A 26181-nucleotide genomic window follows, 5' to 3' on the forward strand; every position below is an offset into this window, starting at 1 on the left:
GTGCCTATGTGTGCGCCTGCAGCACGCAGCCATCTGTGACCCCAGTGACCTGTCAGTGCTAAGGACCGATTCTAAAGTTGCAGCAGGTTCATTGTCCACCCATGAGCATTTTCCTGCAGGATGCACTTCATTTTATCTCAGATTTTCAACAGGTTATGAGTCATGTTACTGCTCATATTTCAAAAAATATTTTGGAGTGTAAATGTGCGTGTTTTTAGCCAAGGAAAAATTGAGTCATTCCAAAGAAATCTGTATGCTAACCTGAGAAAGTTTTACTTTTTTTTTTTTTTTTTTTTTTTGCTTTTTGGGTCACACCCAGCGACGCACAGGGGTTATTCTTGGCTCATGCACTCAGAAATTATTCCTAGCAGTGCTCGGAGGACCGTATGGGATGCTGGGAATCGAACCCAGGTTGGCCGCGTGCAAGGCAAATGCCCTCCCTGCTGTGCTATTGCTCCAGCCCCAACCCGAGAAAGTTTTAATGTAAGAATAATTTGTGTGGCTTTTAGACAAAAATGAATGTAAAGATGGCTCCTAGGGGCCGGAGAGATAGTACAGTGGGCAAGGTGTTTATCTTGCACATGCCTAACCCCATAGGGTCTTATGAGCCCCCCCAGGACTGATCCCTGAGCACAGAGCCAGGAGGAAGCCCTGAGCACCATTAGGTGCTCAACAACAAAATGACTCCTAGGAGTGTTTGAGTTTTGAGAGGTTTGAGCCACGCTCCAGACTCTCAGGACCCGCCTCTGGCTGCTTGGCTATGTCTGGGCTGTGAAATAAAAATAAGCCAGGCTGAGCTTACGGCCATGAAAGTGTCCTTAAGAAGGGGATGAGGAGCTGGAGTGATAGCACAGCGGGTAGGGCATTTGCTTTGCATGCAGCCGACCCGGGTTCAATTCCCAGCACCCCATATGGTCCCCTGAGCACTGCCAGGAGTAATTCCTGAGTGCAGAGCCAGGAGTAATCCCTATGCATCGCCGGCTGTGACCCAAAAGGCCAAAAAAAAGGGGGGGGGGATGGATGAAAGGGAACATTCTAACACCTACACGGATTGATAAACGTGTCTGAAGGACCCTGGGCTGGCCCAGGGGGGTCATGAGCAGGAGACTGAGCTGGGGTCCCTGTGCAGCTTGCAGCTGGACCAATCGGCTTCGGGGTAGGATCCCAGGAGAGCTGCAGTGGGGAGCACTGAGGGACCCCAGGAGCTCTGGGATTCATCCCAGGAAGCAGTAGAGGGACCTCAGGAGCCCTGGGGTTTGTCCCAAGGAGCACTGGGGGCCAGGTGCCCCACAGCCAGAGCTGTGCCTGCCTGTGTGTGACCCCAGCAGTGACCACAGGGCAGGAGAGAGAAACTGAAGAAGGTGAGGACTTTGCAGAGGGTTCTAAGTCACCTCTTGGGGAAGTGACCTTTTCTGAGTATCTGAGCCCGATTCAGAGCCCCATTGAAGGGCATGTCATCCAAGAACTGCAGAGCTTCTGTGGGCTTTGTGTGCCACAGCTGGTGAGTGGCGGGCGGTTCTCGCTGCCTGCGTGCTTCTAACACTGGCTCACTTTCTCCCATATCTGCAGTATGCTCTGAGACCCTGACATGGACTTTTCTCGGCTGCATCTGTACACGCCGCCCCAGTGTGTGCCTGAGAACACTGGCTACACCTATGCACTCAGGTGAGTGACACGGGCACCAGTTGTGTGTTCGAAAGTTGAACTTTGCACCCCTTAGTCTGGCCCTTAGTGTGTCTTGGCGGGTTTCTCTCGTGTCTCTGTGATGCTGCTTCATACCTGCCTGGACTATGGTGCTCTCACCGGATGGGCGAACATAGAGATGGGGTACTGTTGGGTTGAGAGAAGTAGCGGCCATAGAGAGGGCAGGGCACAGCTCTGATGGTCATGGGGGCTTGAGGCCTGACTTATCAAATCTGAGTGTTTTTCCTCTCACACTGCCACAGGACCTCAGAGCTCAGTGTGATCCCTGAAAGTTACGATTTCCTTCACAGATCCACGTGGCCACATAGAAGGATGGATCTAGGCCTGCGCTGTTTGGGGTTTGCCAGGGCAGTGGCCTTGGTGGGGGCAGGGGAGTTCTGTTCCCTCAAAAATGATGCATTTTCAGGAGGCTCTGAGTGATGCCATTTCTGAAAAGGGGATGGTAGGCCAAGTAAGTTTGGGACCCTCTGTTCTAAAGGTAATGGAAATCTGAAAACAGAGGCATTTTAAGAAAAATACTTTGGAGGGGGGCACTGGGGGCACACCTGGGGGTGCTCAGGACTCAGTCATGGCTCTGCACTTAGGAATCACTCCTGGTGGGCTTAGGGGACCATATGGAGTGCCGGGATCAGACCAGGGTCAACCACATCCAACGTGAGCGCCCTTCCTGCTCTGCTATCTCTCTAGCCCCTTAAGAAAAACAGGTCTGTTTGTTTTGTTTGGGCCACATCAGGTGATGCTCAGGGCTGACTCCTGGTTTTGCACTCAAGGATCACTCCTGGCAGGCTCCGGGATGCCGGGGATTGAATCCAGCTTGTCTGTGTGCAAGGCAAGCGCCCTCCCTGCTGTATTGTCCCTCTGGTCTCTTAAAAAAAAATTAGTCTTAAGCTGTTAGTCAGTTTGGGAATCCTTCTAATTGGGATTGGCCCAGCAGTGCGGCTGTGGGTGTTGTGGTGCTCGGGCCCACAAGGATCAGGCTACCCGGCCAACCCAGTGGTGCCACCACGCAGTCAACCTGGAGCATGCCAGGCTGCTGTCCAGCGTGCTGCACGGTGGGGGCTTCATTCACAGGACCAAGTATGGATGGTCCTTGCCCACGCCATGGTGACGTGTGCTGCGGAGGCTTCACTCACAAGATTGCCTGTCATCTGTCCTGTGCCACTGACCGTGGGGAGGTTGTGGACATTTCCTGTCCTGCTGTCCAGAAAACACTGTCACGTTCTTTGCTTTGGGGAGCAAAGAACTCGGCAGTGTTCAGGAGCTCCTCTGGATGCTGTGCCGGGGGTACCCCACAGTGCTGTGGATGGAACTGGCATCTGCCTGTGAAGCCCAGCAGGCTGCCTGCCCCAACCTTCCCCCTATCTCGCCAAGAGCCGCTTTCCAGAGCACCTGTGTGAGTGCAGCCATCCAGCCCTGCATGGCTGTGGAGGCAAGACGGTTGGAGCAAGGGCAAGTGGGTCTCTCTCCTGCCCCTCCCTCTTTCCCCTTGTCCCCTGCACCTCTCCCCACTTCTACCCCTTGACCCCCCTCATCCTCCCCCATCCCTGGTCATGTTTCTGAAATACCTTCTAAGCAGAGCAGCCCCCCCATGACACTCAGGCTTTGTGCTCAGGTCTGTGGTGGGATCCAGCTGAGACCCCCATAGATCAGGAGCATGCCTGCCCTGTCCATTCTCTCCCTGGCCCGTTTTTTTTAGTTCTTCTATTTCCTGTGAACTAACACTGATCATCTGGACCAGAGGGTCCTTATTGGTAGGGGGATGAGGATTTGGGCCACTGCTGGTGGTGCTTAGGGCTCATTCCTGCTGGGACTTGGGGGACCCTGTGTGGTGCCGGGGATTAAACTTGAGTCAGCTAAGCACATGGCAAGTGCCTTAACCCCTACACGGTCTCTCTCACTAGACCCAAGATTTTTCACATTTATTTGGTTCATTGCCCCTTGTCAGAAAAAGATCACTCAGCTCTTCTCGCAAACCTGCTTCCCTGTGCTGGGTTGGTGTGCGCAGATCTGGGTGTGGCTGGCTGGGGCTCCATGCTGGAATGGACTGTATCCAGAGGCCGACCATGTGCCAGGTGTGGCTGAGATGCCTTTTCTCAGCCTGGAGAGATGCAGACTGATGCCATGGCTGGGGCCTGCACTGATCTGCAATGCTCACTAGTGATGGGAGCTTACCTGGCAGTGCTCAGGGTCTAGGGGCCGCTCAGCTGCAGCCTTTACCACCTCCCAGCTCGACTCTGGGTGGGATAGTACATCTCAGTCACTCCTGATGGGAGAGTGTCCAGCAGCAGTCTCTGGTGCTGGTGCCGCTGGTGGACATGTGCTTCCCTGTGGCCCTGGGACTGCAGCTGCTTCTTCCCCCTGTTCCCCTCAGAGACCTCAGCCTGGCCCTCTGCTCCCCTGGCTAGGGTTCTTGTCCACTTCTGGGGGCTGAGCTCATATACCCTTGGTATAGCCTCTGTATTGGGTCCTGGGAACAGTTGATCTTGGAGTGCCACTGTCATTGTCCCCACTGCTGAGGGGCACTAAAGAGCTCTCACAGAGCGGGTTTGTCCAGCCCTGCCTGCATGGCCTATTTCATCTCCTCATAGTGCTGCTGGGACGGTGTGGGGGATGGGGTCAGTGTGGGGGATGGGAACAGTGCAGGGGATTGAGAATAAGTGTCGGGGAGAGGGATGGTGCAGGGGACGGTGCAGAGGACAGGAATAGTGTGAGGGGCAGGGACAGTGTGAGGGACAGTGAGGGTGCCGAAGTGGGAAATGGGGACAGTGTGGGGGCCAGGGTGGAGGACAAGGACAGTGTGGGGGACAGTGCAGCGGCCCAGGTGGGGGGTGAGGACGGTGTGATGACAGTGCAGGGGCCGGGGTGGGGGACGAGGACAGTGTGAGGGACAGTGCGGGGGATGGGGTGGGGGATGGGGATAGTGTGGGGACCGGGGTGGGGGGCAGGGACAGTGTGAGGGACAGTGTATGGGCCAGGGTGGGGGACAGGGACAGTGTGGGGGACAATGCGGGGGCCGGGGTAGGGGATGGTGTGAGGGACAGTGCAGTGGATGGGGATGGTGGAGGCTTCTTTCAGACTCGTACATTTCCTTCCAGTTCAAGTTACTCTTCCGATGCTCTGGACTTTGAGACGGAGCACAAGTTGGACCCTGTATTCGATTCTCCGAGAATGTCCCGCCGGAGCCTGCGCCTGGTCACTACAGCATATGGTACAGAGGACAGCCAGGCCGGGGATGCCCAGACCCACCCAGGACGCGGGGCCTCCCTCAAGGACAGGACAACCAGGTAAGACTATCTCTCATGCTCCCTGGTCCCCTGCCCACAGTGGTCATGAAGCCAGGCACACATTTGCTGTTGCTCCAGGCCCACATGCATGCTGGCTGGCCATGTCTGTATGGAGGTGCTGGGCCACACGCATTCCTGCTGGCCATATCTATGTGGAGGTGCCAATCACCCTATGTGGCAGGTTCAGGTTGGATCCGAGACTTAAGCCACGAGCTGTGGCCAGGCCTGCGTCCTCTGCAGCAGACACATTCAGGGAGCCTGACACGTGGGTGAAGATGCCGGGGCAGCCACAGGAGCAGAGTGATGCCAGGCAGCTCAGGCAGATAGACAGGGGGACATGTGGACATCACCCCCAAGACGATGAGCCGGAGGCAGACAGATGCCAGGTGATGTCACTCCCCTGTGGTCTGTAGAAAATCAGTCCAGGCTAGGGACATGTAATGGATGATGAGTCCCAGGCACTGAGAACAGACGAGAATACTAGCCTGGGAACCATGAGACCGAGTGGAAGTGACACAAGGGCACTTGGGCCCAGTTGGTGGGATGACTGTGCATGAGACCCTAGCCTGTGAGTCAGCACAAAGGGGTGTGAGGATGGGACGGTCCAGAGGTCACCGATGTTAGGGCCAGGGATGTCGGGTCAGAGGTGATGTCCAATTGTCACACATTGATCCTGTAAACTGAAACATTCTTTAACTGTATTACCTAAGCTATAATTTTTTTTCTTTTCAATTTTGGAGCCACACCCGGCAGTGCTCAGGGGTTGTTCCTGGTTGGTTTGGGGGACCATATGGGGTGCCGGAGATTGAACCCAGTTGGCCATGTGTAAGGCGAGTGCCCTCCCCACTGTCCTGCTGCTCCAGCCTCTGTGTTCTCTTAAAAACATGTTCCTGGTCGGTGCTCCACACCGTCCGCATCCAGCACCGGGGTCCCGGGAGGGCGGCGCGACCCCCCGGCTGCAGGTGAGGGCCCGAGGCTGGTCTCAGAGGCACTGTGGGGTGCCATGAGAGAGACCTTGGATGCCTTCAGCTGCCTGGGATTCTCTGTAGGACCGCGTGACATGGCCCCCCAGAGTGAGCCAAGGGAGAGATCCCACAGTGCTCGCGAGCAGGCGTCCCTGTCGCCGGGAGAGAGGGCTCTGGGCTCTCTCTGGTTGGAAGCCCCCAGACCCGAGGAAGGCACCCCCATGGAACAAGCCGAGGCACCCTGCCAAGGGACCCAGGCATGTGCCCCAGAGAAAACAGAGCCCACGGGCTCCTGCCCAGGGCTTATCCGGCGCCTGCCCCCGGTCCCAGCTGTGGAAGAGGGGTGCAGAGAGATGGGGTCTGGGCTTGGGCCTTGCTCCACACTCCTGCTCTGAGGTAGCTTAGCCACCTCATTCCTGGAGCTTCCTCTGCTCTCAGGAACAGGAAGGACAGTCACACAACACACACCACACACCCCTTGTGGAAGGTTTGCAACACACTACCCACAGTGCCACTTCAGACGCCTCGAGTGACACTCCTCATTTTTATAAGACATGGTCTACCAGCTGTCTGCCCTCCAAAATCTAGCTGACACTAATTGCACTAGAACAAAGAATGCAAAGAATAACAATAAAGCCGCATCACTAGTTTGTGGAACGTGTTGACAAAAAAAATAAAAATAAAAAAAATAATTAAAACATGTTCCTTTCATTTTCCCTTCTCTCATCTTTCTAAGTTGCTTTCAATACAAACTATTTTTGTTTTACTGGAGAAAAAGAAAGAGGGAAGAATAAAAAGCAAATGCTTAGTTAGTCTCAGTAGCCGAGCACTTGCTGCATGTGTGAAGCTCTGGTTTCGGTTACAGCACGACAGAAGAAAGCACAGAGACACAATGTGTTGGCTGAGCCGCTGATGGAAGTCAGATCTTTGGTTTTTAAAAATTAGATCTTTGGGGCCAGAGAGACAATTCTATTTCATTACAGCGGAAAAGATGTATGAAAATGTGGTTTGAGAATCACCGTATTCTTTTTTTTTTTTTTTTTTTTTTTTAAACATTTTCAAACAACTTTTATTTTTATTTTTTTTTTTTTTAAATTTAAATTTTATTGAATCACCATGTGGAGGGTTACAAAGTTCTCATGATTATGTCAGTTATACAGTACTCAAACACCCTTCCTTTCACCCGTGCCCATATTCCATCACCAACCACCCCATTATACCTCCCGCCCCCTCCCACCCCCCCAGTCCCCGCCCTTGTAAGTGATAAGTTTCACTTCGTTTACGCTTTATCTTGGTTACAGTCCATGTTTCAGCACATAGTTCACTATTGTTGCTAGGGTTTCCCCCCAAAAAAGAGAAGACAGTCCCACTGTCAAGGAAGCATTTGATGGCTCTCCATTGCTGAGAATGTAGAGATATTAAGTCCCGCTGTTTGTTACATAACTGTTCTGTTTTTTCCCCCCTCGTCCCGCGCCACCGAGATCACGCCTGTTTAGTAATCACCACGCTGCCTGACAAAGGGAAACAAACCAAAAGAGATGGTTATTTCTCGTCATCAGCCGGCGTGGGGCTCTAGCTTAGTTGATAGTCTGGTACAATATCTGCAAGCAGTTTCTGGAACCAAAAGTAATACGCTGTTATCGGCCCCGGCTCAAGGTTCCACCAGCGTCCCGCTGTTCCAAGTACATAATAATTTATTCCCTTGCATCCCATTCCCACGCCACCAGGTCCGTGTCAGCTTAATGGACATCATACTATGGTTAACGCCACGCCGCGTTTCTTCCCGAGAAAGAAGGATATTTCTTCTCAGCCGGCGTGGGGATATGGCTTAGTTCAGTCTATAGAGATGGCTACCACTTTGGTGGCCTTCAATATTTCAGCAAAAGACTTACTATTCTTGTTAGGATTTCCCACCAAAGTCCGACCCGTTAAAGTCCAGGGAAAATTCTGCCTAAAATTCTATCGCTACAATCTTTTACCCTTTAACAAAAAACTTAGTACTATTGTTTGGAGTTTTCCCCCACGATAAGCCCTGCCAAAAAGGAACATTTACACGTTGCTGACAATGAAACAATCAAAAGATATTAGGTCGCGCGGCTGCTATCGCAGCCGCGCGGTTTTGGATTTCTATATGAAGTCCAAGGAAGATTCTTTTGGTAATTGCATCTCTCGCTGGCAACGCCTGGGCCAGAAGTTCCCAGCACACAGTTTGGAGGCATTTTGGGGGCGCCGCTCGTGTCCAAAGTGGTTCAGTTGCCTCCGGGGTCGATCTCGCGCGGGGCCGCAAAGGAGCGTCCCCACATGGCTCTCTGCTTAAATGTCGGCCGGCACAGGGCGGATCCGGGAGTCCCGCCCATCGGCTATCCCGGACTTCCTGTAGAGTCTAAAAACCGGCTATAGCCTCGCTGCGTTCAAACAGAAAGAGTTGAGAGAGAAAAGAGCATACCCTGCCGGCAGCGCCTGGGCCAGAAGCTCCCAGCACACAGTTTGGAGGCATTTTGGGGGCGCCGCTCGTGTCCAAAGTGGTTCAGTTGCCTCCGGGGTCGATCTCGCGCGGGGCCGCAAAGGCGAGAATCACCGTATTCTTAAAGACTGGTGCTGGGGGTGTTTGTTCGGTATCCACTAGGCAAAGTACTTACGGTGTTTCCTTAACACTCTTTCCAAAAGAAAAAGAGGAAAATATAGAAAAGAACAAATGGAATCAAAATACAAAAAGTGAAAAATAAAACCTTCATTCTTTTCAGAACCACCAAGCAGCATCGTAATGTGGTAAAGGCCTCATCCAGCCTGAGTCACTCGACCAGGACAGCCACAACCTCAGCCATCTGCCAGGCAGATGCCAGTGGCCTGCAGGCTGACACCAGCCTGCGGCCCCCTGTTCTGGACGAGTCTCTGATTCGTGAGCACACCAAAGTGGCCCATTTCTGGGGTGAGTCTGGGGACGTCAGGGGAGACCCATGCTATCATCAGGGGCCTGCCTTCCCTCCCTCACCAGCCCTGTCCTCCCCTGCCCTCCCCTCTGCCCCCACCCCTGCCCTCCTCTCTCCCCCAGGGCCTACCCTCCCTTCTGTCCCAGCCCTGCCCTTCCCTCTGCCCCAGACCCAGCCCTCCCTTCTCCCTCCAGCCCTGCCCTCCCCTCTCCCCCCATCCCTGCCTTCCCCCCAGCCCTGCCCTCCCCTCTGCCCCAGACCCTGCCCTCCCCTCTCCCCAGTCCTGTCCTCCCCTCTGCCTCAGACCCTGCCCTTCACCCTCCCCCCAGCCCTGCCCTCCCCTCTCCCCCCAGTCCTGTCCTCCCCTCTGCCTCAGACCCTGCCCTTCACCCTTCCCCCAGCCCTGCCCTTCCCCTCTCCCCAGCCCTGCCCTCTCCTCTCCCCCAGGGCCTGCCCTCCCTCTGCCCCAGGCTCTGCCCTCTCCTCTGCCTGTGACCAAAAGACTTGGGGTATATGTCAGGCAGGAGCCTTAGAGCTGCTGCCCCACCCCCCACCCCATATGCCTGGTGGACCAGGGCAGGGCTGATCCTGTGCTTGTTCTCATGGCTTCTTTCATGATGGTTTACCTGTGGGACTCCAGAGTCCAGAGAGCTCGAGAACATGTAGACAGACGTAGAACCCCGGCTGGGTGCTTTGTCAATTCAGGCTGCAGCAATGATCTTGTGGCCTCTGTGGAATGTCTGAGGACAGTGACAGCTAACACTTGTTTTCTTTTTGCTTTTGGGGTCACACCTGACGATGCACAGGGATTACTCCTGACTCTGCACTCAGGAATTACCCCTGGCGGTGCTTGGGGACCATGTGGGATGCTGAGAATTGAACCCGGGTTAGCTGCATGCAAGGCAAATGCCCTACCCGCTGTGCTATCACTCCAGCCCCCAACAGTGACAGCTAGAAAGTCGGGGCTGTCCCTTGCTCCACTGACTCTGATCAGCCCTTTGTGAGGGTCACTGGGGAGAGTGTGTGGACTTCTCTAAGACCATCCTGTGTGTGCTAGGGCGTTGGCCTGGCAACCGACCCTCCTAGGTCCCTGTGTGTGTGCACATATGTGTCCTTGCATGTGTCTGTGGCCTTGTTTATGCGTTTGTGTGTCCTGTGTCTTTGTATATCTTTGTGTCTTTGTCTTACGTGTGTTGGTGTGTTTGCCCTTGTGTGTGCACATGTATGTCTGTGTCCCTGTGCATATGCATCTGTGTGTGTGTCCTGTGTGTAGGCAGATGTAACATACTGAGTCCTGAATTGACGTCTGCATATATCTGGAGAACTTTTTATTAAAGTGGCATTTCTTTTCCTGTTGACCCCTCTCAGGGCATTGCCTGTGCGTGGTTTTGCCCTGCCCTCTGTGTTTGCACCCTCTGTGTGGTCAGGCCCATGGTGGCCACCGTGCTCTTCATCTGTGGGTGGCTCTGCCTGGCCCCTGTGCTCACTGGGACCTGTGTGTCTTGCAGGACTGGATGATGATGGAGATGTCCGTGGCGAGCTCCGAGGTAAGTGTGATTCATCCTGTCCTTGCTGCCCTGCCTGGCCAATGTGTGGAGTTGCTGAGTGCCGTCTGCCTCCTGGAACTCTAGGTGGAGTTGGAGGTGGCCCTGCCCAGCAGGGCAACGGTGATGTGATTGCACAGGCAGCCGCTGCGTCGAGTAATGGCTACACATGCCGGGACTGCCGGCTTCTGGGGGAGCACCGGGAGGCGTTAAGCACACTTGCCCTGCGCCCCCGGCCCGGCCTCACCTCCCGCATCTACTCCAGGGATCGGAGCCAGAAACGTGAGTTTGTCCCATCCTGCAGAGATCCTTGGCTTACTTGTCTGTCTGTGCGTGGCTGAACTCGGGCTGTACGTGACAAGTTCAAGACTGCCACAGTTAGCTGCTGTCTTCCCTCCCCGCTCCTTTCATGCATGCCATCTGGGCCCAGAGTGTTTGAGATTCTGAAACACCAAATGCTTCCCCTGGTTCCGGTGGGCTCCTACCCTCAGAGCAGGCAGGGGTGGAGCCCTGTGACCCTGGGATGCTGCGACTTAGTGATGGAGGCTCCGGGGTCAGCTGATTCCTGGGGTGGGCAGGGTGGGTGAGCAGCACGTCTGGCTTCCCCGACTCCCACACAGAGGCCCTTGCTGGGGCTGGCGGTGGTACAGGACCTCCTCCTGGAGCCCAGCGCAGCCCAACCCCTGCACTTCAGTGCAGTTGAAATGTCTGCTGGGGCTCCTTGCCCATTGCTACTCCCCAGGCTTCTGGTGTTGGTCCTAAACTGGGTCTGATCATTGCCGGGTACAGTATACACCAGCTATACCTCCTCTGGGCCTGCTGCACTGATGACTCAGTGCCTGGTGCCTCTGGAAAGCCACTATGGGGAGAGCCCCTACCCACCACAGGTGGGTCCTGTGGATTTTGCTCTTGAAAACACAGTGTAATTTGGGGGATATGGACCCCAAATTGCCTTTCCTACAATGTCCATCCTGACGCAGTGGTATGCATGCAGCACACTTGTGGTTCTGTGGCTTTTCCAGGCCATTTTGCTCTTCTTGACGCCTATCTGATGTCATGTTGAGCCTGTTAGTTCTGAATTGGACCTTTTCTGGTGTCATGTTGAGCCTGTTAGTTCTGAATTGGACCTTTTAGAGCTTCCGAATGCGCCTTGTGTGATGCCACACTTCTTGGGATATCCCACTTGGCCCTGGCTTAGGGCCTGCAGACTGGAGGTGCACTTGCTGTCAGCACCATGGCTCACCACACCCTGTGTATCCGAGCCCTGGACCTTTGAAGTTCACTCTGAGAGCACATTGGACAAAAGCTGATTTTTCTGGATTTGACAGTCTCTCCTGGGGACCCTCGGGGCCTGACCTGCTCACCCTGGGTTCCCCCAGGAAGCCTGGGCCCACAGGCTATCCCAGCTTGTGAAGGTCACTTTGAGTAAGCTTTGACATGGGAATAAAGAGGGAACAAAAAAAAACCTCTTTGATCTCTCCTGCCCAAGACAACTGCAGCACTGCTCTCTTTGCATTTTAAGAGAGATGCCCCTGTTGGTTCCAGCTGCGCTGAGTGACTCTGCTGGAAAGGGAGTGGTAGAAGGCAGTGAAGGCGTGTCCTAGGTCAGGTAGGGGCACAGCCTAGGAATGGTGCAGTTGTCCAGGCCCCAGTGGCCCTGTGGGGACACTAGGAAAGGCAGAGCCTTCCCAGCAAACACTCCCTTCCCAGCTGGGAATGCTATAAAGGACAGATCTTTCCCAGGAAACATCCCAGTTATTTGGTAGATCAGAGCAGAGTTCTGCTCGTTGAGCTAGAAATAAGGGTGTGTCTGTGGCCTACTGAGTAGACCATTTGTTTGTGTGTAGAGTAGCTTTTACCTTATCTTCTGAAGTAAACATGAGTGGGGTCTGGACATGGGGTGGGGCCTGGACACAGGTTGGAGGTGGCTGTTCAGTGGGCAGCTTAAGGGAGACTGAGGCCCAGCTGCAGAGCTGTTGTGATCTGTGTTAAGGGAGCGTGTCTTACATGATAACACTCCTAAGAGAACATTTAGCAATGAGAATATTTCCAAACCATCTGGACCAGCAGCTTCTGAGCGAAGCAGTGCTACCTCCGGCTGAGGAAAGGTCCTCCCTAGCCAGTGCAGACTGAGGTCTTTCTGTTCCTGGGCTTGGGGCCCTTATGTGGGGCCAGGGATGGAGCTGTGCCCACTGTGTGCGAGACCAGCACCTCACCCCTGCACTGCCTCTCCTGCCCCCCATGTTTTAGTTCTTTTAGCATTTTGTTGATTTCATGGACCTAAAAAAGAAATGGAATTTTAGTGGTTTTGATTATTAGTGAGATCAACCTAGCTCTTAGCTTGTCAGGAGTTTAAAGCAGGGTACGCAGAGTGGAAAGTACAAGGCCTTCCAATCAAGTCCCGAGTGGTTCTGTGCGTGGGACTCAGCCCTGGGGCCACCACAGTTCATTCATGCTTTTATTTTTTTTTTTTTATTTATTTATTTTTTTTTTTTTTGCTTTTTGGGTCACACCTGGCGATGCACAAGGGTCACTCCTGGCTCTGCACTCAGGAATTACCCCTGGCGGTGCTCAGGGGACCATATGGGATGCTGGGAATCGAACCCGGGTCGGCCGCGTGCAAGGCAAACGCCCTACCCGCTGTGCTATCACTCCAGCCCCCTCATTCATGCTTTTAGATAAAATGAGGAGCCAGAAAGGTACTCCAGGGGGTAGGGCATTTGCCTTGTACACAGCCGACCCCAGTTTGGTCCCTGGCACCTCATGGTTCCCTAAAGTCCACCAGGAGTGATCCCAAGCGCAGAGCTATGAATGAGCCATAAGCACCGCTGGGTAATGCCCAAACAACAAAAGACAAAAATACTGGAATGTCACTGATTTTAAAATAGTCCTCACTGTTTGGGCTGGTCAGGTCCCCTGTGCTATGTCTCAGCGGCCAGCACTTGCCCTGCAGGCCCACATCCGTTCACCCATAGGACAGTTCTGTTGTGCCACTGTCCTCTTACCCACAGGATGGTTCTGCTCTCCCCTTCCCACTGTCCACTCACCCATGGGCAGTACTGCTCTCCCTTGTCCACTGTGCACTCACTCCTGGAACGTTTCTCTTTTCTGTTCCAGAGTTGCCAACATCTCAGGGTGTGGTGTGGAGTGCCCAGGCCTCTGGGCAGTGAGAAGATTCGGTGTAGTGGTATAGAAATTGTTGGTCAGCAGTGGGTGTCCTGTGGAGGGGCTGGGCTACCGGCCTATCAGAGTGGGATGTGATGGGTCCTGCCAGCTGCTGCTCTGTCCTCGGACCCCATGGCCACCATGGCTGCTCAGCTCCCCACTGCCCAGGGGAGTAACTGTGTGCACGGTCTCTCGCTAGGCGGTGTGTCTTTCTACGCGGACAGGACTTTGTGGCTGGCCAAGTTCGCCTCAACATCTCTCTCAGCGTTCTTAGCTCAACTTTTCCAAGTGGTTTTAATGAAGCTCAATTGTGAATCAGAAAATGACAAATTGAAAAGTCATGAATTGAAAACTCGTGAATCAGAAAGCACTAAGTCAGAAAGCCATGAATGCAAAGGTACTCGAAGTGTCTTCTACTCCCACCAGCTAATGCTTCCAAGGTGGAGACACCACTGCCCTCCGTCCAGCCACCGCTTGGGCTGTCTGTCCTTTCAGCTCTCCACTCTGTGCTGGCTCTCCAGGGGTCTTTCTAGAAGGGCGTGGTGCGCCTCTCTGCCTTGTGTGTCCGTTTGTGTTTGTTCCCTGGAAGTCGGTCTATCCCAATACTCTGAGTCATGTGTGAACCAAGTCGAAACCCTCTGCTTTCCACAGTGGCGAGTGCTGACGTCTGTAGGCTGAGCCTGCCTGCTCTCCCTCCGCCCGCCTGCGCCCTGCTTCCTGCCACTGCGAAGCTCCTGCCCCGCCCCATGGCCCTGCTAAGCTTACCTTCTGTGTGTCGTTGCAGCTTCTTCCAGCCGCTATGGGGGAACAAGTGTGGACGCACTGGCCGGAGAGCACAGCCATCTCAGTGTGTCTGCGGAGTCCCGGGGTGAGTGTGGCTGTGTCTCTATGAGTCCTGTACATCCTCCTCCCTCCCCTCCCCCACCCCTACCCCCACCTGTACCACAGGGGCCGTCGAGCTGGAACCTCTTGGTAGATGCTGCTGCTAATATGTGTTGTCTTTGTGTGTTGCACATTTGTATTGTGTGTGTTGTGTATGTTGTGTTGAGTGCTTTTGTTTGTTGGAGTGTGTTGTGTTGTGCATTGTGAATTGTGTGTGTTGTGTGCATTGTGTATGTGTGTATGTGTGTGTATACTAGAGTTTTCTAATCCTCTCCATTGCTGGGCACCGTGGACATGGACAAGATTTGCTGAATCTGTCACACTAACTACTGTCACTGCCCCACAGGTGATGGCTCTTTGGGGGAGAAGCATACAGATGCCCTCTTGCTGTCTTCATGGCCAAGATGGGGAGCAGGCGCTGGCCGGAATGTATACTCCTATGCAGGTAGTCCCACAAACCCTTCTGTTTTATTTTTGTCATGTTTCTCACATCTGTGGCTTGTTCTTTATTTGTGTTTGGAATCCATGTGTGTGTTACAAGAGGAGAGCAAGATGCCGAGTTTCAGTCTAGAGATAGCCCCCTGCAGGCACATCTGTCCAGTGCATAAACTGTGCGGGCAGTAGCTCCTGTGAGGAGAAGCAAAAGTCTTGGTGCTGCTGGCTGTGTCTGTTCTCCTTCCTGCCCTGCAGAATGGGCACATCTGCCCCTGGCAGCCAGGCAGCTTATTTCCAGATGACACCAGGATGCTTTTAGTTTTGAGGTGCCTTTTTCTTTTTTCTTTTTTTTTCTTTTTGGGTCACACCTGGCGATGCACAGGGGTCACTCCTGGCTCTGCACTCAGGAATTATCCCTGGCAGTGTTCAGGGGACCATATGGTATGCTGGGAATTAAACCCAGGTCAGCCTCGTGCAAGGCAAACTCCCTACCTGCTGTGCTATTGCTCCAGCCCCAAGGTGCCTTTTTCTAAAGCTGAACTTCGAAGATTCATTGTAAATAGAGAGCATAGAGCAATAAAAGAAACCAGCCTGTCAGGCATGTGTGTGTGGAGCTGGATTTTCGCCAGTGGGACACTGTTCTGTGTGGTCTCTGTTTGTGCCACTGCTGCTTTTGTGGTACTGCCACTGAAAATCCAGAAGTACTTTTGCACTTGAAAAGATAAGCTGTAGGGTGATTTTCATTTGGTTCTGAGTGGTTGTCTCTTCTGAAGCTTTTTTTTTTTTTTTTTTTTTTTCTTTTTGGGTCACACCCGGCGATGATCAGGGGTTACTCCTGGCTTTGCACTCAGGAATTACTCCTGGCAGTGCTTGGGGGACCATATGGGATGCCGGGGATCGAACCCAGGTTGGCCACGTGCAAGGCAAACGCCCTACCCGCTGTGCTATCACTCTGGCCCCTTCTGAAGCATGTTGATGGCTGGTGTCTGTGGATTTTTATTTTCTTTGAAGTATTGCATCTTTCCAAAGTAAAATCCACCAGTTTCACTGCAGTGACATGGTAGGACTGTATACCCTAGCCCTTGGATCATCTGCCTTTTTCGTTTCGATTTGAATTCGAGCCCACACAGGGGAAGGCCCTCTGCCGTTGCAGGTTTCTCTTGCTACTTTCTGGACTTGTGAGGATGTGACAGTTAACTGCTTTTTGTACTCACATGGACATGACAGTTCACTGGTTTCTGGACTTGTGTGGATGCAGTTCACTGAATTCCCTTAACAAGAAGAGGCACCTGATGTGCTGAGGGACCTGATGCAGAGGATCTGGGTGGGTGTCCTCTGTACTATGTGCACCGGCATCTCATCTGCTGCAGGTCGTATCTCACTCTAGATGTCGTGCAGGGTGGCTGCTGCAGGCTGGTCTTAGTTGAGGACAGTGCTGTTGGCGCTCTGGAGGGCCCTGGTGGCTCAAGGTGCTTATTGACCTCCTGTGGACTTGTTGGCTGTGGGGTCTGGGTCTGGAAAGTGCCCGTGGACCCACCACAGTCTCAGTGTTCTGTGCATGTGGGCTCATGTGCTGACATGCGGTGCTCTGGGCTCTACATTCTAGGCTGTAGGTTCTGGGTTCCACACTTTTTGCTCTGGACTCCAAGCTCAGGGTTTTGCACTCTGTGCTTTGGGCTCCACACTCTGGACTCCATACTTTGGGCTCCGGCAGGCTCTGATGTATGTGTCCAGGTGGTTTCCCTCAGCATTACGTGACTGTGATGTGCTGTTTTCTTCCTCTGCTGCCTGTCCCCCTGACCCGCTTCAACCCTGCACAGGCGACTGTGGCCAGGTCACTGAGCACTGCTCTTCTCTCCCCCAGGGAAGGCTGCCTCAGGGCTCTTCTGGTGGCTGGGGAGTGGCTGGTACCAGCTTGTCACTCTGGTCTCATGGCTGAATGTGTTTCTCCTTACCAGGTAAGAGCTGGGTAGACGTGCCAACCCAGTGCTGCGTGTGGGGGTCCAGCTTGTGGCTTTTGGGTCCGTTGCTCTATAATCAGCTTCTAGGTGCAACTCTTGTTCAACATACTCAGCATCGCCTTGTAGTTCACTGTGCCCCTGACGCACAGTCGGCTCCTTCCAAACCTGTTCGGTCAGAGAGTCAGGTGTTAGGCTTAGAGGAGGCGGGTTGAGTGCTGTGATGCTGCATGTGCAGGCCTGTGGCCGATCTCACCTGCCCGTGCCTGCTGCTGCCAGCCTCCCCTTGCTTGCTACCTTTCTGTGCTGATGGCTATGGGCCCAGGACCTGCACTGCAGGTCATTGTATAGGAAAGGTGGTGGCATCACTTCCACTGGCTCCTTTTTAAAGTGGGGTGGGCACCTTTGGTGTTCTTGCCTAGAGGGCCAGGAGATGGCTTAGAGGGGAAACCTGGGTTCTTTTCCCCAGCACTGACCCGTGGACAGTGCTTATCACACTTGCGGACACACAGTGATTCCTGGCCAGATATACATAGGCATGCACATCTCCTTGGAGGGCTCCTGCCTTCACTTTTCCCAGATTAATGTTTTTCTTTTCACTCCTAGATGCCTTCGAAACCTTTGCAAGTTTTTGCTCCTGTTCATCCCACTCTTAATTTTACTTGGTGAGTGACCCGGAATCTCTGGCTGCCCCTAATGACTGCTCAGTGCATGTGTGTGGCATGTCCATGTGTGTGAGGCATATGTGTGTGCATATGTGAGACCTGTGCATGAGGTGTGTATGACATCACTGCTACATGAGGCATATGTGACTGTACCACCACATGTGTATCCGTGTGTGTCCACATCTGAGGGCCCGTACATGTGTGCATGACTTCACCACAGCATGAGGTATGTGTGACTGTACCACTGTGTATACGTCCATGTGTGTGTGCATGTGTGTCCTTGTGTATGAGGCATGGGTGACTGCACCATGTGTGTGTCCATGTGTGAGTGTGTCCATGCGTGAGGCATGCATGACCACACCACTGCATGAAGCCTGTGTGACTGCACCACTACATGTGTCCATGTGTGTGTGCATGTGAGTGTCTATGTGTGAGGCTGGTGCAATAAGGCATGTGTGACTGTACCACCGTATGTGTCCATGTGTGTGTCCATGTGTGAGTGTGTCCGTAAGAAGCCCATGTGTGAGGCACGCCTGCCTGGAGTGCTGTGTATTTCCATGTGTGAGACCTGTGCGAGGCATGTGTGCCCACTCTGCCATGTGACTCTATACTCCTTTAGCTGCAGGCTTCTCCCTGTGGGGCCAGAGTGGCCTCCTATCCTTCCTGCCTGTGTTAAACTGGACGGACATGCGCAGAGCACAGAGGGTGGATGAGTCCAGTACAACACTGTTTCCTGACCCTACTCAGCAGACCAGACTGCCAGAGGTAGGCATTCATCCCCTGTGCTAAGGGCACCATCCTCAGGTATAGTTCAGATGCTTGTGAGCAACCCCCAGAGGCCAGATGCACACACAATCTTCAGTGATGGACACAGGAAATGACAGAGCCCCTGAGCAGGACCTGGTGCAGCAGTGAAGCTCGTTCTTAGCACCAGCGCTGGGGCACATCTCACTGCTGAATCAATGGCCCAAGCGCTAACCCATTCTACCAACTGTCTGAGTAGCTCTGAAAATGGCCCTGAGCCCCTTGAGCACTGCTTAGAGGCCCGTACGCACCCCACCCCCCCAAAAAAAACCTCCAGATTTTAAAAAATAAGTGATATCACTAGTTTTTTGTTTTGTTTTGGGGCCACACCTGATACTGTTCAGGGCTTACTCCTGGCTTTGTGCTCAGAAGTCACTCCTGGCAGTGCTCAGGGACTGTATGGTGTGCTGAGGATTGAACACAGGTTGGCCACATGGAAGGCAGGCGCCCTCCCCACTATACTATGGCTCTAGCCCCGCCTCACTAGTTTTAATTGAGAATAGAAGCACGGGAGGCTCAGTGACCATAAGAGGAGAAGAACTTCAGTTGTCTGCTGAGAGATTGTCTATACCCACATCACTTCGCATTTGTGTTGGGGCTCAAAGGGTGCTCGGCCACTCTCTGTGACCTGCTATGTGGGCTGAGAGCGACCTGGGGGCTCTTTGCCAAAAACTTCTGGGCCTCTCCCATGCAGGGTGATGGCATGGCTCCTCAAGGGCACTGGACAAGCGCTGTGGAAAGGCGGGTAACGTCTCTGTCAGAGCAGTGTCACAGCCATGAGGAGAAGCTACGAGAACTGACAGCTTTGCTGCAGCAGCTGTATGCACGGGTGGATGGGGCCGGGGCAGAAACACTGGCCTTGGTGCAGGAGGTGGTGGGGCAGCACCTACAGACCATCAGCACCCACGGGCCATTGGACACTCAGGTAATGACCTGGGGCCTGGGCAGGGCGGGTGCACGGGCTTGGCCTCACCTTTGGTTGCTGACAGCAGCACTGGGAGCAAGTGGTTCCAGATCTGGCCTGTGCTGGACACCCCAGAGAGGCCTAGGTGGGTGGTAGTGGTCCCAGAAAGCAGCCCAGAAACTAGGAGCTGGGAGCCACAGCTGAGAGCAAGGCGGGAAGTGGCACAAAGCCAGACACTGTGTTTTTCCATCACTGGTCTTGTTTCAGCAGCAGGCCCTTCTGCTGTCTCCCTGTCCTTCCCTTGACCCCCCACCACTGTCACTACCAAGGGTCACAGTCACCACCAAAGGTCACACCACTGAAGGTCACATGGTCACAGTCATTAAAGGTCACAGCATCAAAGGTCACCACCACCACCAAAGGTCATAGTCAGCACTGATAACAAGATCACAATTGCCAAAGGTCACAGTCACCCCTGAAGTCACACCACTGAAGGTCACAGTCTCTACTGAAGGTCACATCACCAAAGGTCACAGTCCCCATTGAAGTTCACACTCAACCACGGAAGGTCATGGTCACAATTTTTGAAGGTCACACGACCAAAGGTCAGAGTCTCCACTGAAGGTCACAGTCACAATCATTAAGGGTTAGTCACACCACCAATGGTCACAGTCTCCACTGAAGGTCACATCATCAAAGGTCACAGTCCCCATTGAAGTTCACACTTACCACTGAAGGTCACAATCTCTGTTGAAGGTCAGAGTCACACATTGAAGGTTAGTCATACTACCGAAGGTCACAATCTCCACTGAAGGTCACACCACCAAAGATTACACCACTGAAGGTCATAGTCACCATTGACTGATGTCACACCACAGTAGTCATAGCTGACCCCACAGTGTCATGGGCTTGCCTTTCCTACTGGCCTTCGTCCCTTCGTTCTGGCCTGCTTTTAATCTATATGCCGGTGAAGTAGGAATCGTGTTAATTACTCTTTAGTGAGCTGGGCTGCGGCTGGCAAGTGAGACTCCCTCTCCTCAGGGCACCTGTTGGGCGGCAGGCGTCGAGCACCAGAACCTGACACTGGGCTGATGGGTGGATGCAGCTTCCTGCTCTGGCTAGAGGGTGCCTTTCCCCACAGCCTTACTCCCCTCCCTGTCTGTCCTTCCCAGGGTGACATGGCATCTTTCCGTCAGAACCACGAACTGCGCATCTCAGAACTCGAGTCTGTTCTTCGGAAACTCACTGAGAGATCAGAGGTACATGCACTCACATCTGTCGGCTGAATGCCTGCATCTCTCCAACGGTGGTTGGGGCACCCCCAGGCTGTGCCTCCCTCACTCTATGCCTCGCTCGCTCTAAACACCCCCACACCACACACCCCGCTGTCCACTCTGGCTCTCACATCACCTGGATGTGCCTGGCTCACTGACTCCTGGGTGGGGAGGGATGGCCGAGCCAGATGTCAACCAGGGCACACCAAGGCCTTAGAGCTAACATTTCCGGCTGCCGGACCCAGATCTGGCCCTACCTTGTTTCTCCTCTAGGCCTTTTGGGGGATGAGTGGTATTGGGGATGGGACTCAGAACCTCACATGTGCAAGGCAACTTCGTATTCTGCCTCTCAGCACCTCCCTGGCCTGGAGCTTTGCGGGAGATGAAGGCGAGTGTGTGCAGTGTCAGGCCAGGAGTCAGGCAGGGGTGAAGCTTCTCAAGGGGCTGTTTGGGGGCCAAGCTCCATAGTGCAGGGGGAATCTGCATCCTGGGGGCGACCCGAGGAGCCTGGCCTCTGGCCGCCTGCTTCACCCCTGCTCTAGGATGTCCCACCTCACCACCCCTCCCCCGCCCTGTACTGTGCTTGGGGATCCCCTGTGAGCTTACTCAGAGCTCACGACACTAGGTGCTGGTGTGCCGGTGATTGGAACCTCTTGTCCTGTTCCTCCATCTAGCTGCTTCTGTGTGGTCTGTCAGCCTTTCCAAATGTGGTGTCTTCTCAAAGATCACTTTGAAAAGACCCCAGCAGTCACTTGGCCAGCTGCCAGGCAGGTCTGGGCTTGGAGTTGAGGGGGAGCCCCAAATGTGCAGCGGCTCCTTCCTAGGTGTGAGTCTGTGGAGTTCATCAAGACTCAGTTCTCTATGTGGCGTGTGTCTCTCAGACTGTCTCCTTCTTTCCAGGCCATTGAGAAGGAGCTTGAACAGAGCAGGCTGCAGGCAGCCAGGTAGGAGCGTCCACAGTGCCGTCATGTGCGGGACCTTGGGGGTACACACACAGCCAGTTTTCTGGGGCCCTTGGAGCTCCCCAAAGAGGAAGGGCTTCCCTGTGTCACACTGCCCCAAGGAAATAGTGACCTGGATGGCTCAGATCCCAGGGTGTCGGTGTCAGGGCACCCTGTCTGCATGGTTGCCTGCAGTGGTGGTTCCCTGCAGTGTCCTGAGCAGGCCGCCTTGTGAGTGTGGCTCTGTGGCATGTGACTGTGCAGGGCCACCTTTGTCCTGCGTCAGTGCCCTGAGCCATCTCGCCATCACTGTCTCAGCAGCTGCCATGCAGCTTATGTTAACTCCTGTGCTATCACTTTTCCTAGAGAGGGCAATGTACTCTGCCCATCCTCCCCCACTTGGACCCTGCTGCCCCTACCCCCACCCCAGTGCTCCCGCCTCTCCTGGGCTCTGTGCCTGTCTGGGTCCACTTACCTTCTGGGGTCTGTCAGAGCTTTGGTTCATACAAGAGGTTGGAATCCAGAAGCCACATGGAGTGTTAGTCCCCGATCCCCTGCCCGCATATTTGCACAGCAGCTGGCGCTCACTGGGGGTGGTGCCACCTGCACACACCAGCAATCACACACACTTACAGTCACACACTCCCAGTCACACATAGTCAAACACACAGCCACACACAGTCATACACAATCACACTCTTATAGTCACACACAGCCACATACATAGCCACACAGTCACACAAACACACTCACAGCCACATATACACAGTCGTACAGTCAGACATGCACACAGACTCCTACAGCCACACACACACTCAGTCACACACACATAGACACTGCCACACATACATACGCATACCCAGATGGTTGTGCCATGCCACTGTGGGGGTAATTGCTTACCTGTTGTTGCCCTATGAAGTATCTGAGATGACTTGACAGTGAAAATTGTCTTAGAGCAATCAGAATACAAATATGAGACTGGTGTGGTGGTATTGAAGTAGCTTTTAGTCTGGAGAGAAGTCCTCCACCTGCCACTGAAAGCTAAAAGCACTGTTAAAACATTTTGTTAGACCCCCGCTTTGAGCAAATAGAAGTGTGTGGTGATGCCTTGGGGGTCAGGATTGGACCTGGGTCGAACATCCACACTCATGTGGGACTGGGGTTGGGTGGGGCTTGCAGTCATTGCCATTTAGCTGGGAGCAGGCCCTTTTCCTACATGGCCCTTGAGTGAACATCCCTGTGGATTTCCAGCGGGAAGGAGGAGGAGCGGGGCCTGCTTTCCACGGTGGAACGTCTGGAGCTGGAACTGGGCCATCTTCGAGCACAGCTGTCAGGTTGGGAACACTGGAAGAGCAGCTGTGAGCAGGGAGACGGCATCCAGGAGCGCGTGAGTGACTGTTTTGTTTCCTTGGGGTCAAAGGAGCATGAGCTCATGGTGGCACCTTCCTTGGTCTTCGTGTTGGAAATGCGGAACTCTGTCTCCGCTAGGAGTTTGCCTGCCTTCAGCACTGTATGCACCTGGCCTCATCCTGCTGGACCATGCGGGGGCTGCTGTGGGCTGCTGGTCTTTGCAGCGCACACAGAGGCATCTGGGCACCCTCACAGCTACAGGGCCAGAGCGATAGTGTAGTGGGTTTCCCTTGAACATGGCTGGCTTGGTACCTCATATGGTCCCCCGAGCTCACCAGGAATGTCCCCTGAGTGCAGAGCCTGGAGTCAGCCCCGCTGGATGTGGCCCAGAAACATGAACATAAACAGCTGCTGGAGACCCTAGCAGAAACATCTGATGGCACCAGGCAAAGCTACACCGTGGCACATGCAATGCAGCCCCCTCTGTGTAGACTCTTGGAGGAGGATGTGGGCTCCAGAGCACTGTGTGCCCTGTTGCGCCCCCTGCCACGGTCTGTTACAGGAGCATGTCTGCCCCATTCTCTGTGTGTGGAAAGTGCCACTCGTGTATGCAGAGGCCTCGTGGCTGAGCGAGAAAGTGCCACTCGTGTATGGAGGAGGTGAGGGGCATGGCCCACTTCCTAGCTGGGGGAGACTTTCCCCAAGCCTGTGCGCCCTTCTGCTCCCAGCAGCTACGTTCAACACTCTGGACGGCTGTTGAATGTGCCTTGAAGGCAGGCTGGCAGTGAGGGACTGCATGCCAGCAGCCCTGAGACATTTCTTGGTGTTCGATGAGGAGGTGAGGGTGATCTTGTCCAACGGTGGACCCACGTGCTCTTCCCTGGTGATCTCACTAGGTTGATGCCCAAGTCAGAGAGACAGTGAGGCTCATGTTTTCTGGCGACTGGCATGACGACTCTCTGGAGTGGCTTCTGCGCAAGTTTTCTTCTGAGTTTGTGAGCAGAGACGACCTGCAGGTGGTGCTGCGGGACCTGGAGCTACAGATTCTGAGGAACATCAGCCACCACATCTCTGTGACAAAGCAAATGCCCACGCCCGAGACAGTAGCACCCGCTATGCGCGAGGCAGGACTGTCTGGGATCACAGAAGCGGTGAGTGGGTGGGGGGTGGTCCTGAATCTGCCCAGGCAGGATGGGCCCCATAGTGGAGCTCGCACTGGGTCTGCTCCCTGGTGCTACAAGTGCAGCAGAGCCAAGGTGGTGGCACAGCACAGCTGTGGAGCAGGGAAGCATGGCTGCTCAGTGTCCCCAGGGCCAGAGCTCCTGCTTGAGTTCCTGGCACTCGGCTGGCGCAGACTCTGGCTCCTTTCTTGTTTCCCCAGTGGCCCTATGGGGCTCAGCTCCATTCTCCGTGGGGCTTCCTGCCCCCATCTCCAGCTGATGGCTCAGAGGCTCTAACTTCTTGTGGGTAGTGGGTATCCATCCCATACAGGCCTGTCCTTCAGCCTGTCTCCTTGGCCCCAGTGTTGGTCACAGTTGCCCTCTTTTTTATCCCTTATTTTGGGGTCCACTCCTCTGTGTCATTGATGCCCCTGTCCAGCAAGCACAAGCCATTGTCAGCAAGGCTCTGAAGCTGTACTCACAAGACAAGACCGGCATGGTGGACTTCGCCCTGGAGTCTGGGGGTGAGTGCAGACAGGACTGTGGGGGTCGCTGATGGCTACCTGTGGGAAGCTGTTTTGGCCAGCCCCCCAGGAACTGTGTGCAACTACGCAGGCCAAGGTCAGGGCGATCCCCACATGGCATAGGGATGGGGGTGGGGGGTAGACACCCGTGAAGGCACAGTAGCTGCTTGGGGGTTCCTAAGCCACACTCTGCCTGTAGGGGGCAGCATCCTGAGCACACGCTGCTCGGAGACATACGAGACCAAGACAGCCCTCATCAGTCTGTTCGGCATCCCCCTGTGGTACTACTCCCAGTCCCCACGTGTCGTCATCCAGGTGAGCCAGAGAGGGCTATGGCTGGGGGTGGGGAAGCCTGTGTCCACTGGGCAGCTGCAGGACAGCTAAACAACATGAATGTCCCTGGACCAGGTGGCACACTCCCACACTGTTGCAGAGTTGTGCTCAGGAAACTCCATAACTGACAGGGGAGGGAGGTGCCACACTGAAGTGTTAAGAGAGGGGTCCCGGGTGTTGGGGAGCGGACCTGTCAGTACCCTGGAGGCCACCCCACTGACACATAGACCTCTGTCAGACTGGGCAGAGGTGACTCCCCAGAGGTGACTAAACTCTGAGGACTGGGCCAGGGCTGAGGACACTGGCCAGGATGCAAACACGCTTCCTGCCTATGTGATGGCTCTAGCCCTAGAACCAGCTCTGTGCCCGCTGCTGTCCACATGTGCAGCCTCACTGTGTGGTTTTGCCGCCTCAGCTCAGGTGCACTCCACGACCCCTGGGAGGCCTAGTCAAGTGCTCTGGCACTACGTGCAGGGGTACTCAGCCACCTTAGAGATGGGGCTGGGGCCCAGGTCCAAGGGACCCACTTAAACATTTCTGCCCACTCCTGACCCCAGAGGATACTATTCCATGACACTGGAATCTTTCAGGTTCCTCTGTCACGAGAGCCTCTTCATGGGTTTAAGGACCGCTCACACTTGTTTTCTGTAAAGTTTGTGTCCTAGCCATTTTTCTGGAAGGTTCTGGTTTTCTTTATTATCACTAATTTTGGCGGGGGAAGGGGGGTCACACCCAGCAATGTTCAGGACTTACTCCTAGCTTTGCACTCAGAGATCACTCCTGACAGTGCTTAGGGGACCATATGAGGTACCAGCAATTTGAACCCAGGTCAAGCATGTGCAAGGCAAGTGCCTTATCTGCTGTAGTACTTCCGGCCCCAAGTTCTGGTCTTAACTCATTCATGGGAACTCATTGAAAGGGTTTGGAGGTTTAAGTTGCAAATACCTTTGCTTAAATTGTCCTTTGAGATTGCTTGTGACATTTTTTTAGCCATGCAAAACATATGTAATTTTAGGTTTTAGTGTGTGTGTGTGTGTGTGTGTGTGTGTGTGTGTGTGTGTGTGGTGAAGAAAATACTTTTTATTGAAAGAAACTTAGAGAAATATAAGTGGGGGTGACAGAGAAAGCAACATGGTCAAGAGAGAAAGCGGGAGGGCACTTGTCACACGTGTGCAATGTAAGTGTCCTCCCCGCGACCAACCAGGTTCAGTCCCCAGCACCCTATTTGGTTCCCCCGAGCCCTCAGGGCCACTATGTGATGAGGTTGCCGATGACCATCCACCCAGCCACCTTCACTCTGGAGCACATCCCAAAGATTCTGTTGCCCACAGATCACCAGGAGTTATCCCTGAGTGCAGA

The 26181-nt window shown here is 54.1% G+C and overlaps 1 protein-coding gene across 4 annotated transcripts in view; it reads left to right on the forward strand.

The window, feature by feature from the left end:
• Positions 1-26181, forward strand: part of SUN1 (Sad1 and UNC84 domain containing 1) — a 41393-nt gene that overhangs the window by 9622 nt on the left and 5590 nt on the right. For 2 of the 4 annotated variants that reach the window (XM_055135913.1, XM_055135914.1), the window contains 18 exons: positions 1570-1665; positions 4800-4988; positions 8698-8882; positions 10392-10430; positions 10515-10709; positions 13792-13989; positions 14377-14460; positions 14821-14919; positions 16774-16867; positions 17474-17532; positions 18152-18297; positions 19031-19261; positions 20413-20499; positions 21415-21458; positions 22707-22842; positions 23702-23956; positions 24405-24489; positions 24689-24804. In XM_055135913.1, coding sequence (XP_054991888.1) covers positions 1589-1665; positions 4800-4988; positions 8698-8882; positions 10392-10430; positions 10515-10709; positions 13792-13989; positions 14377-14460; positions 14821-14919; positions 16774-16867; positions 17474-17532; positions 18152-18297; positions 19031-19261; positions 20413-20499; positions 21415-21458; positions 22707-22842; positions 23702-23956; positions 24405-24489; positions 24689-24804 — 2319 coding nt within the window. In that variant the 5' untranslated portion in view covers positions 1570-1588. The remainder of the gene's footprint in view (positions 1-1569; positions 1666-4799; positions 4989-8697; positions 8883-10391; positions 10431-10514; positions 10710-13791; positions 13990-14376; positions 14461-14820; positions 14920-16773; positions 16868-17473; positions 17533-18151; positions 18298-19030; positions 19262-20412; positions 20500-21414; positions 21459-22706; positions 22843-23701; positions 23957-24404; positions 24490-24688; positions 24805-26181) is intronic. The other 2 variants (XM_055135915.1, XM_055135916.1) reach the window with 2 other exon arrangements.

This window comes from Sorex araneus, chromosome 4, assembly GCF_027595985.1.
Source record: "Sorex araneus isolate mSorAra2 chromosome 4, mSorAra2.pri, whole genome shotgun sequence".
NCBI classification, from domain to species: domain Eukaryota; kingdom Metazoa; phylum Chordata; class Mammalia; order Eulipotyphla; family Soricidae; genus Sorex; species Sorex araneus.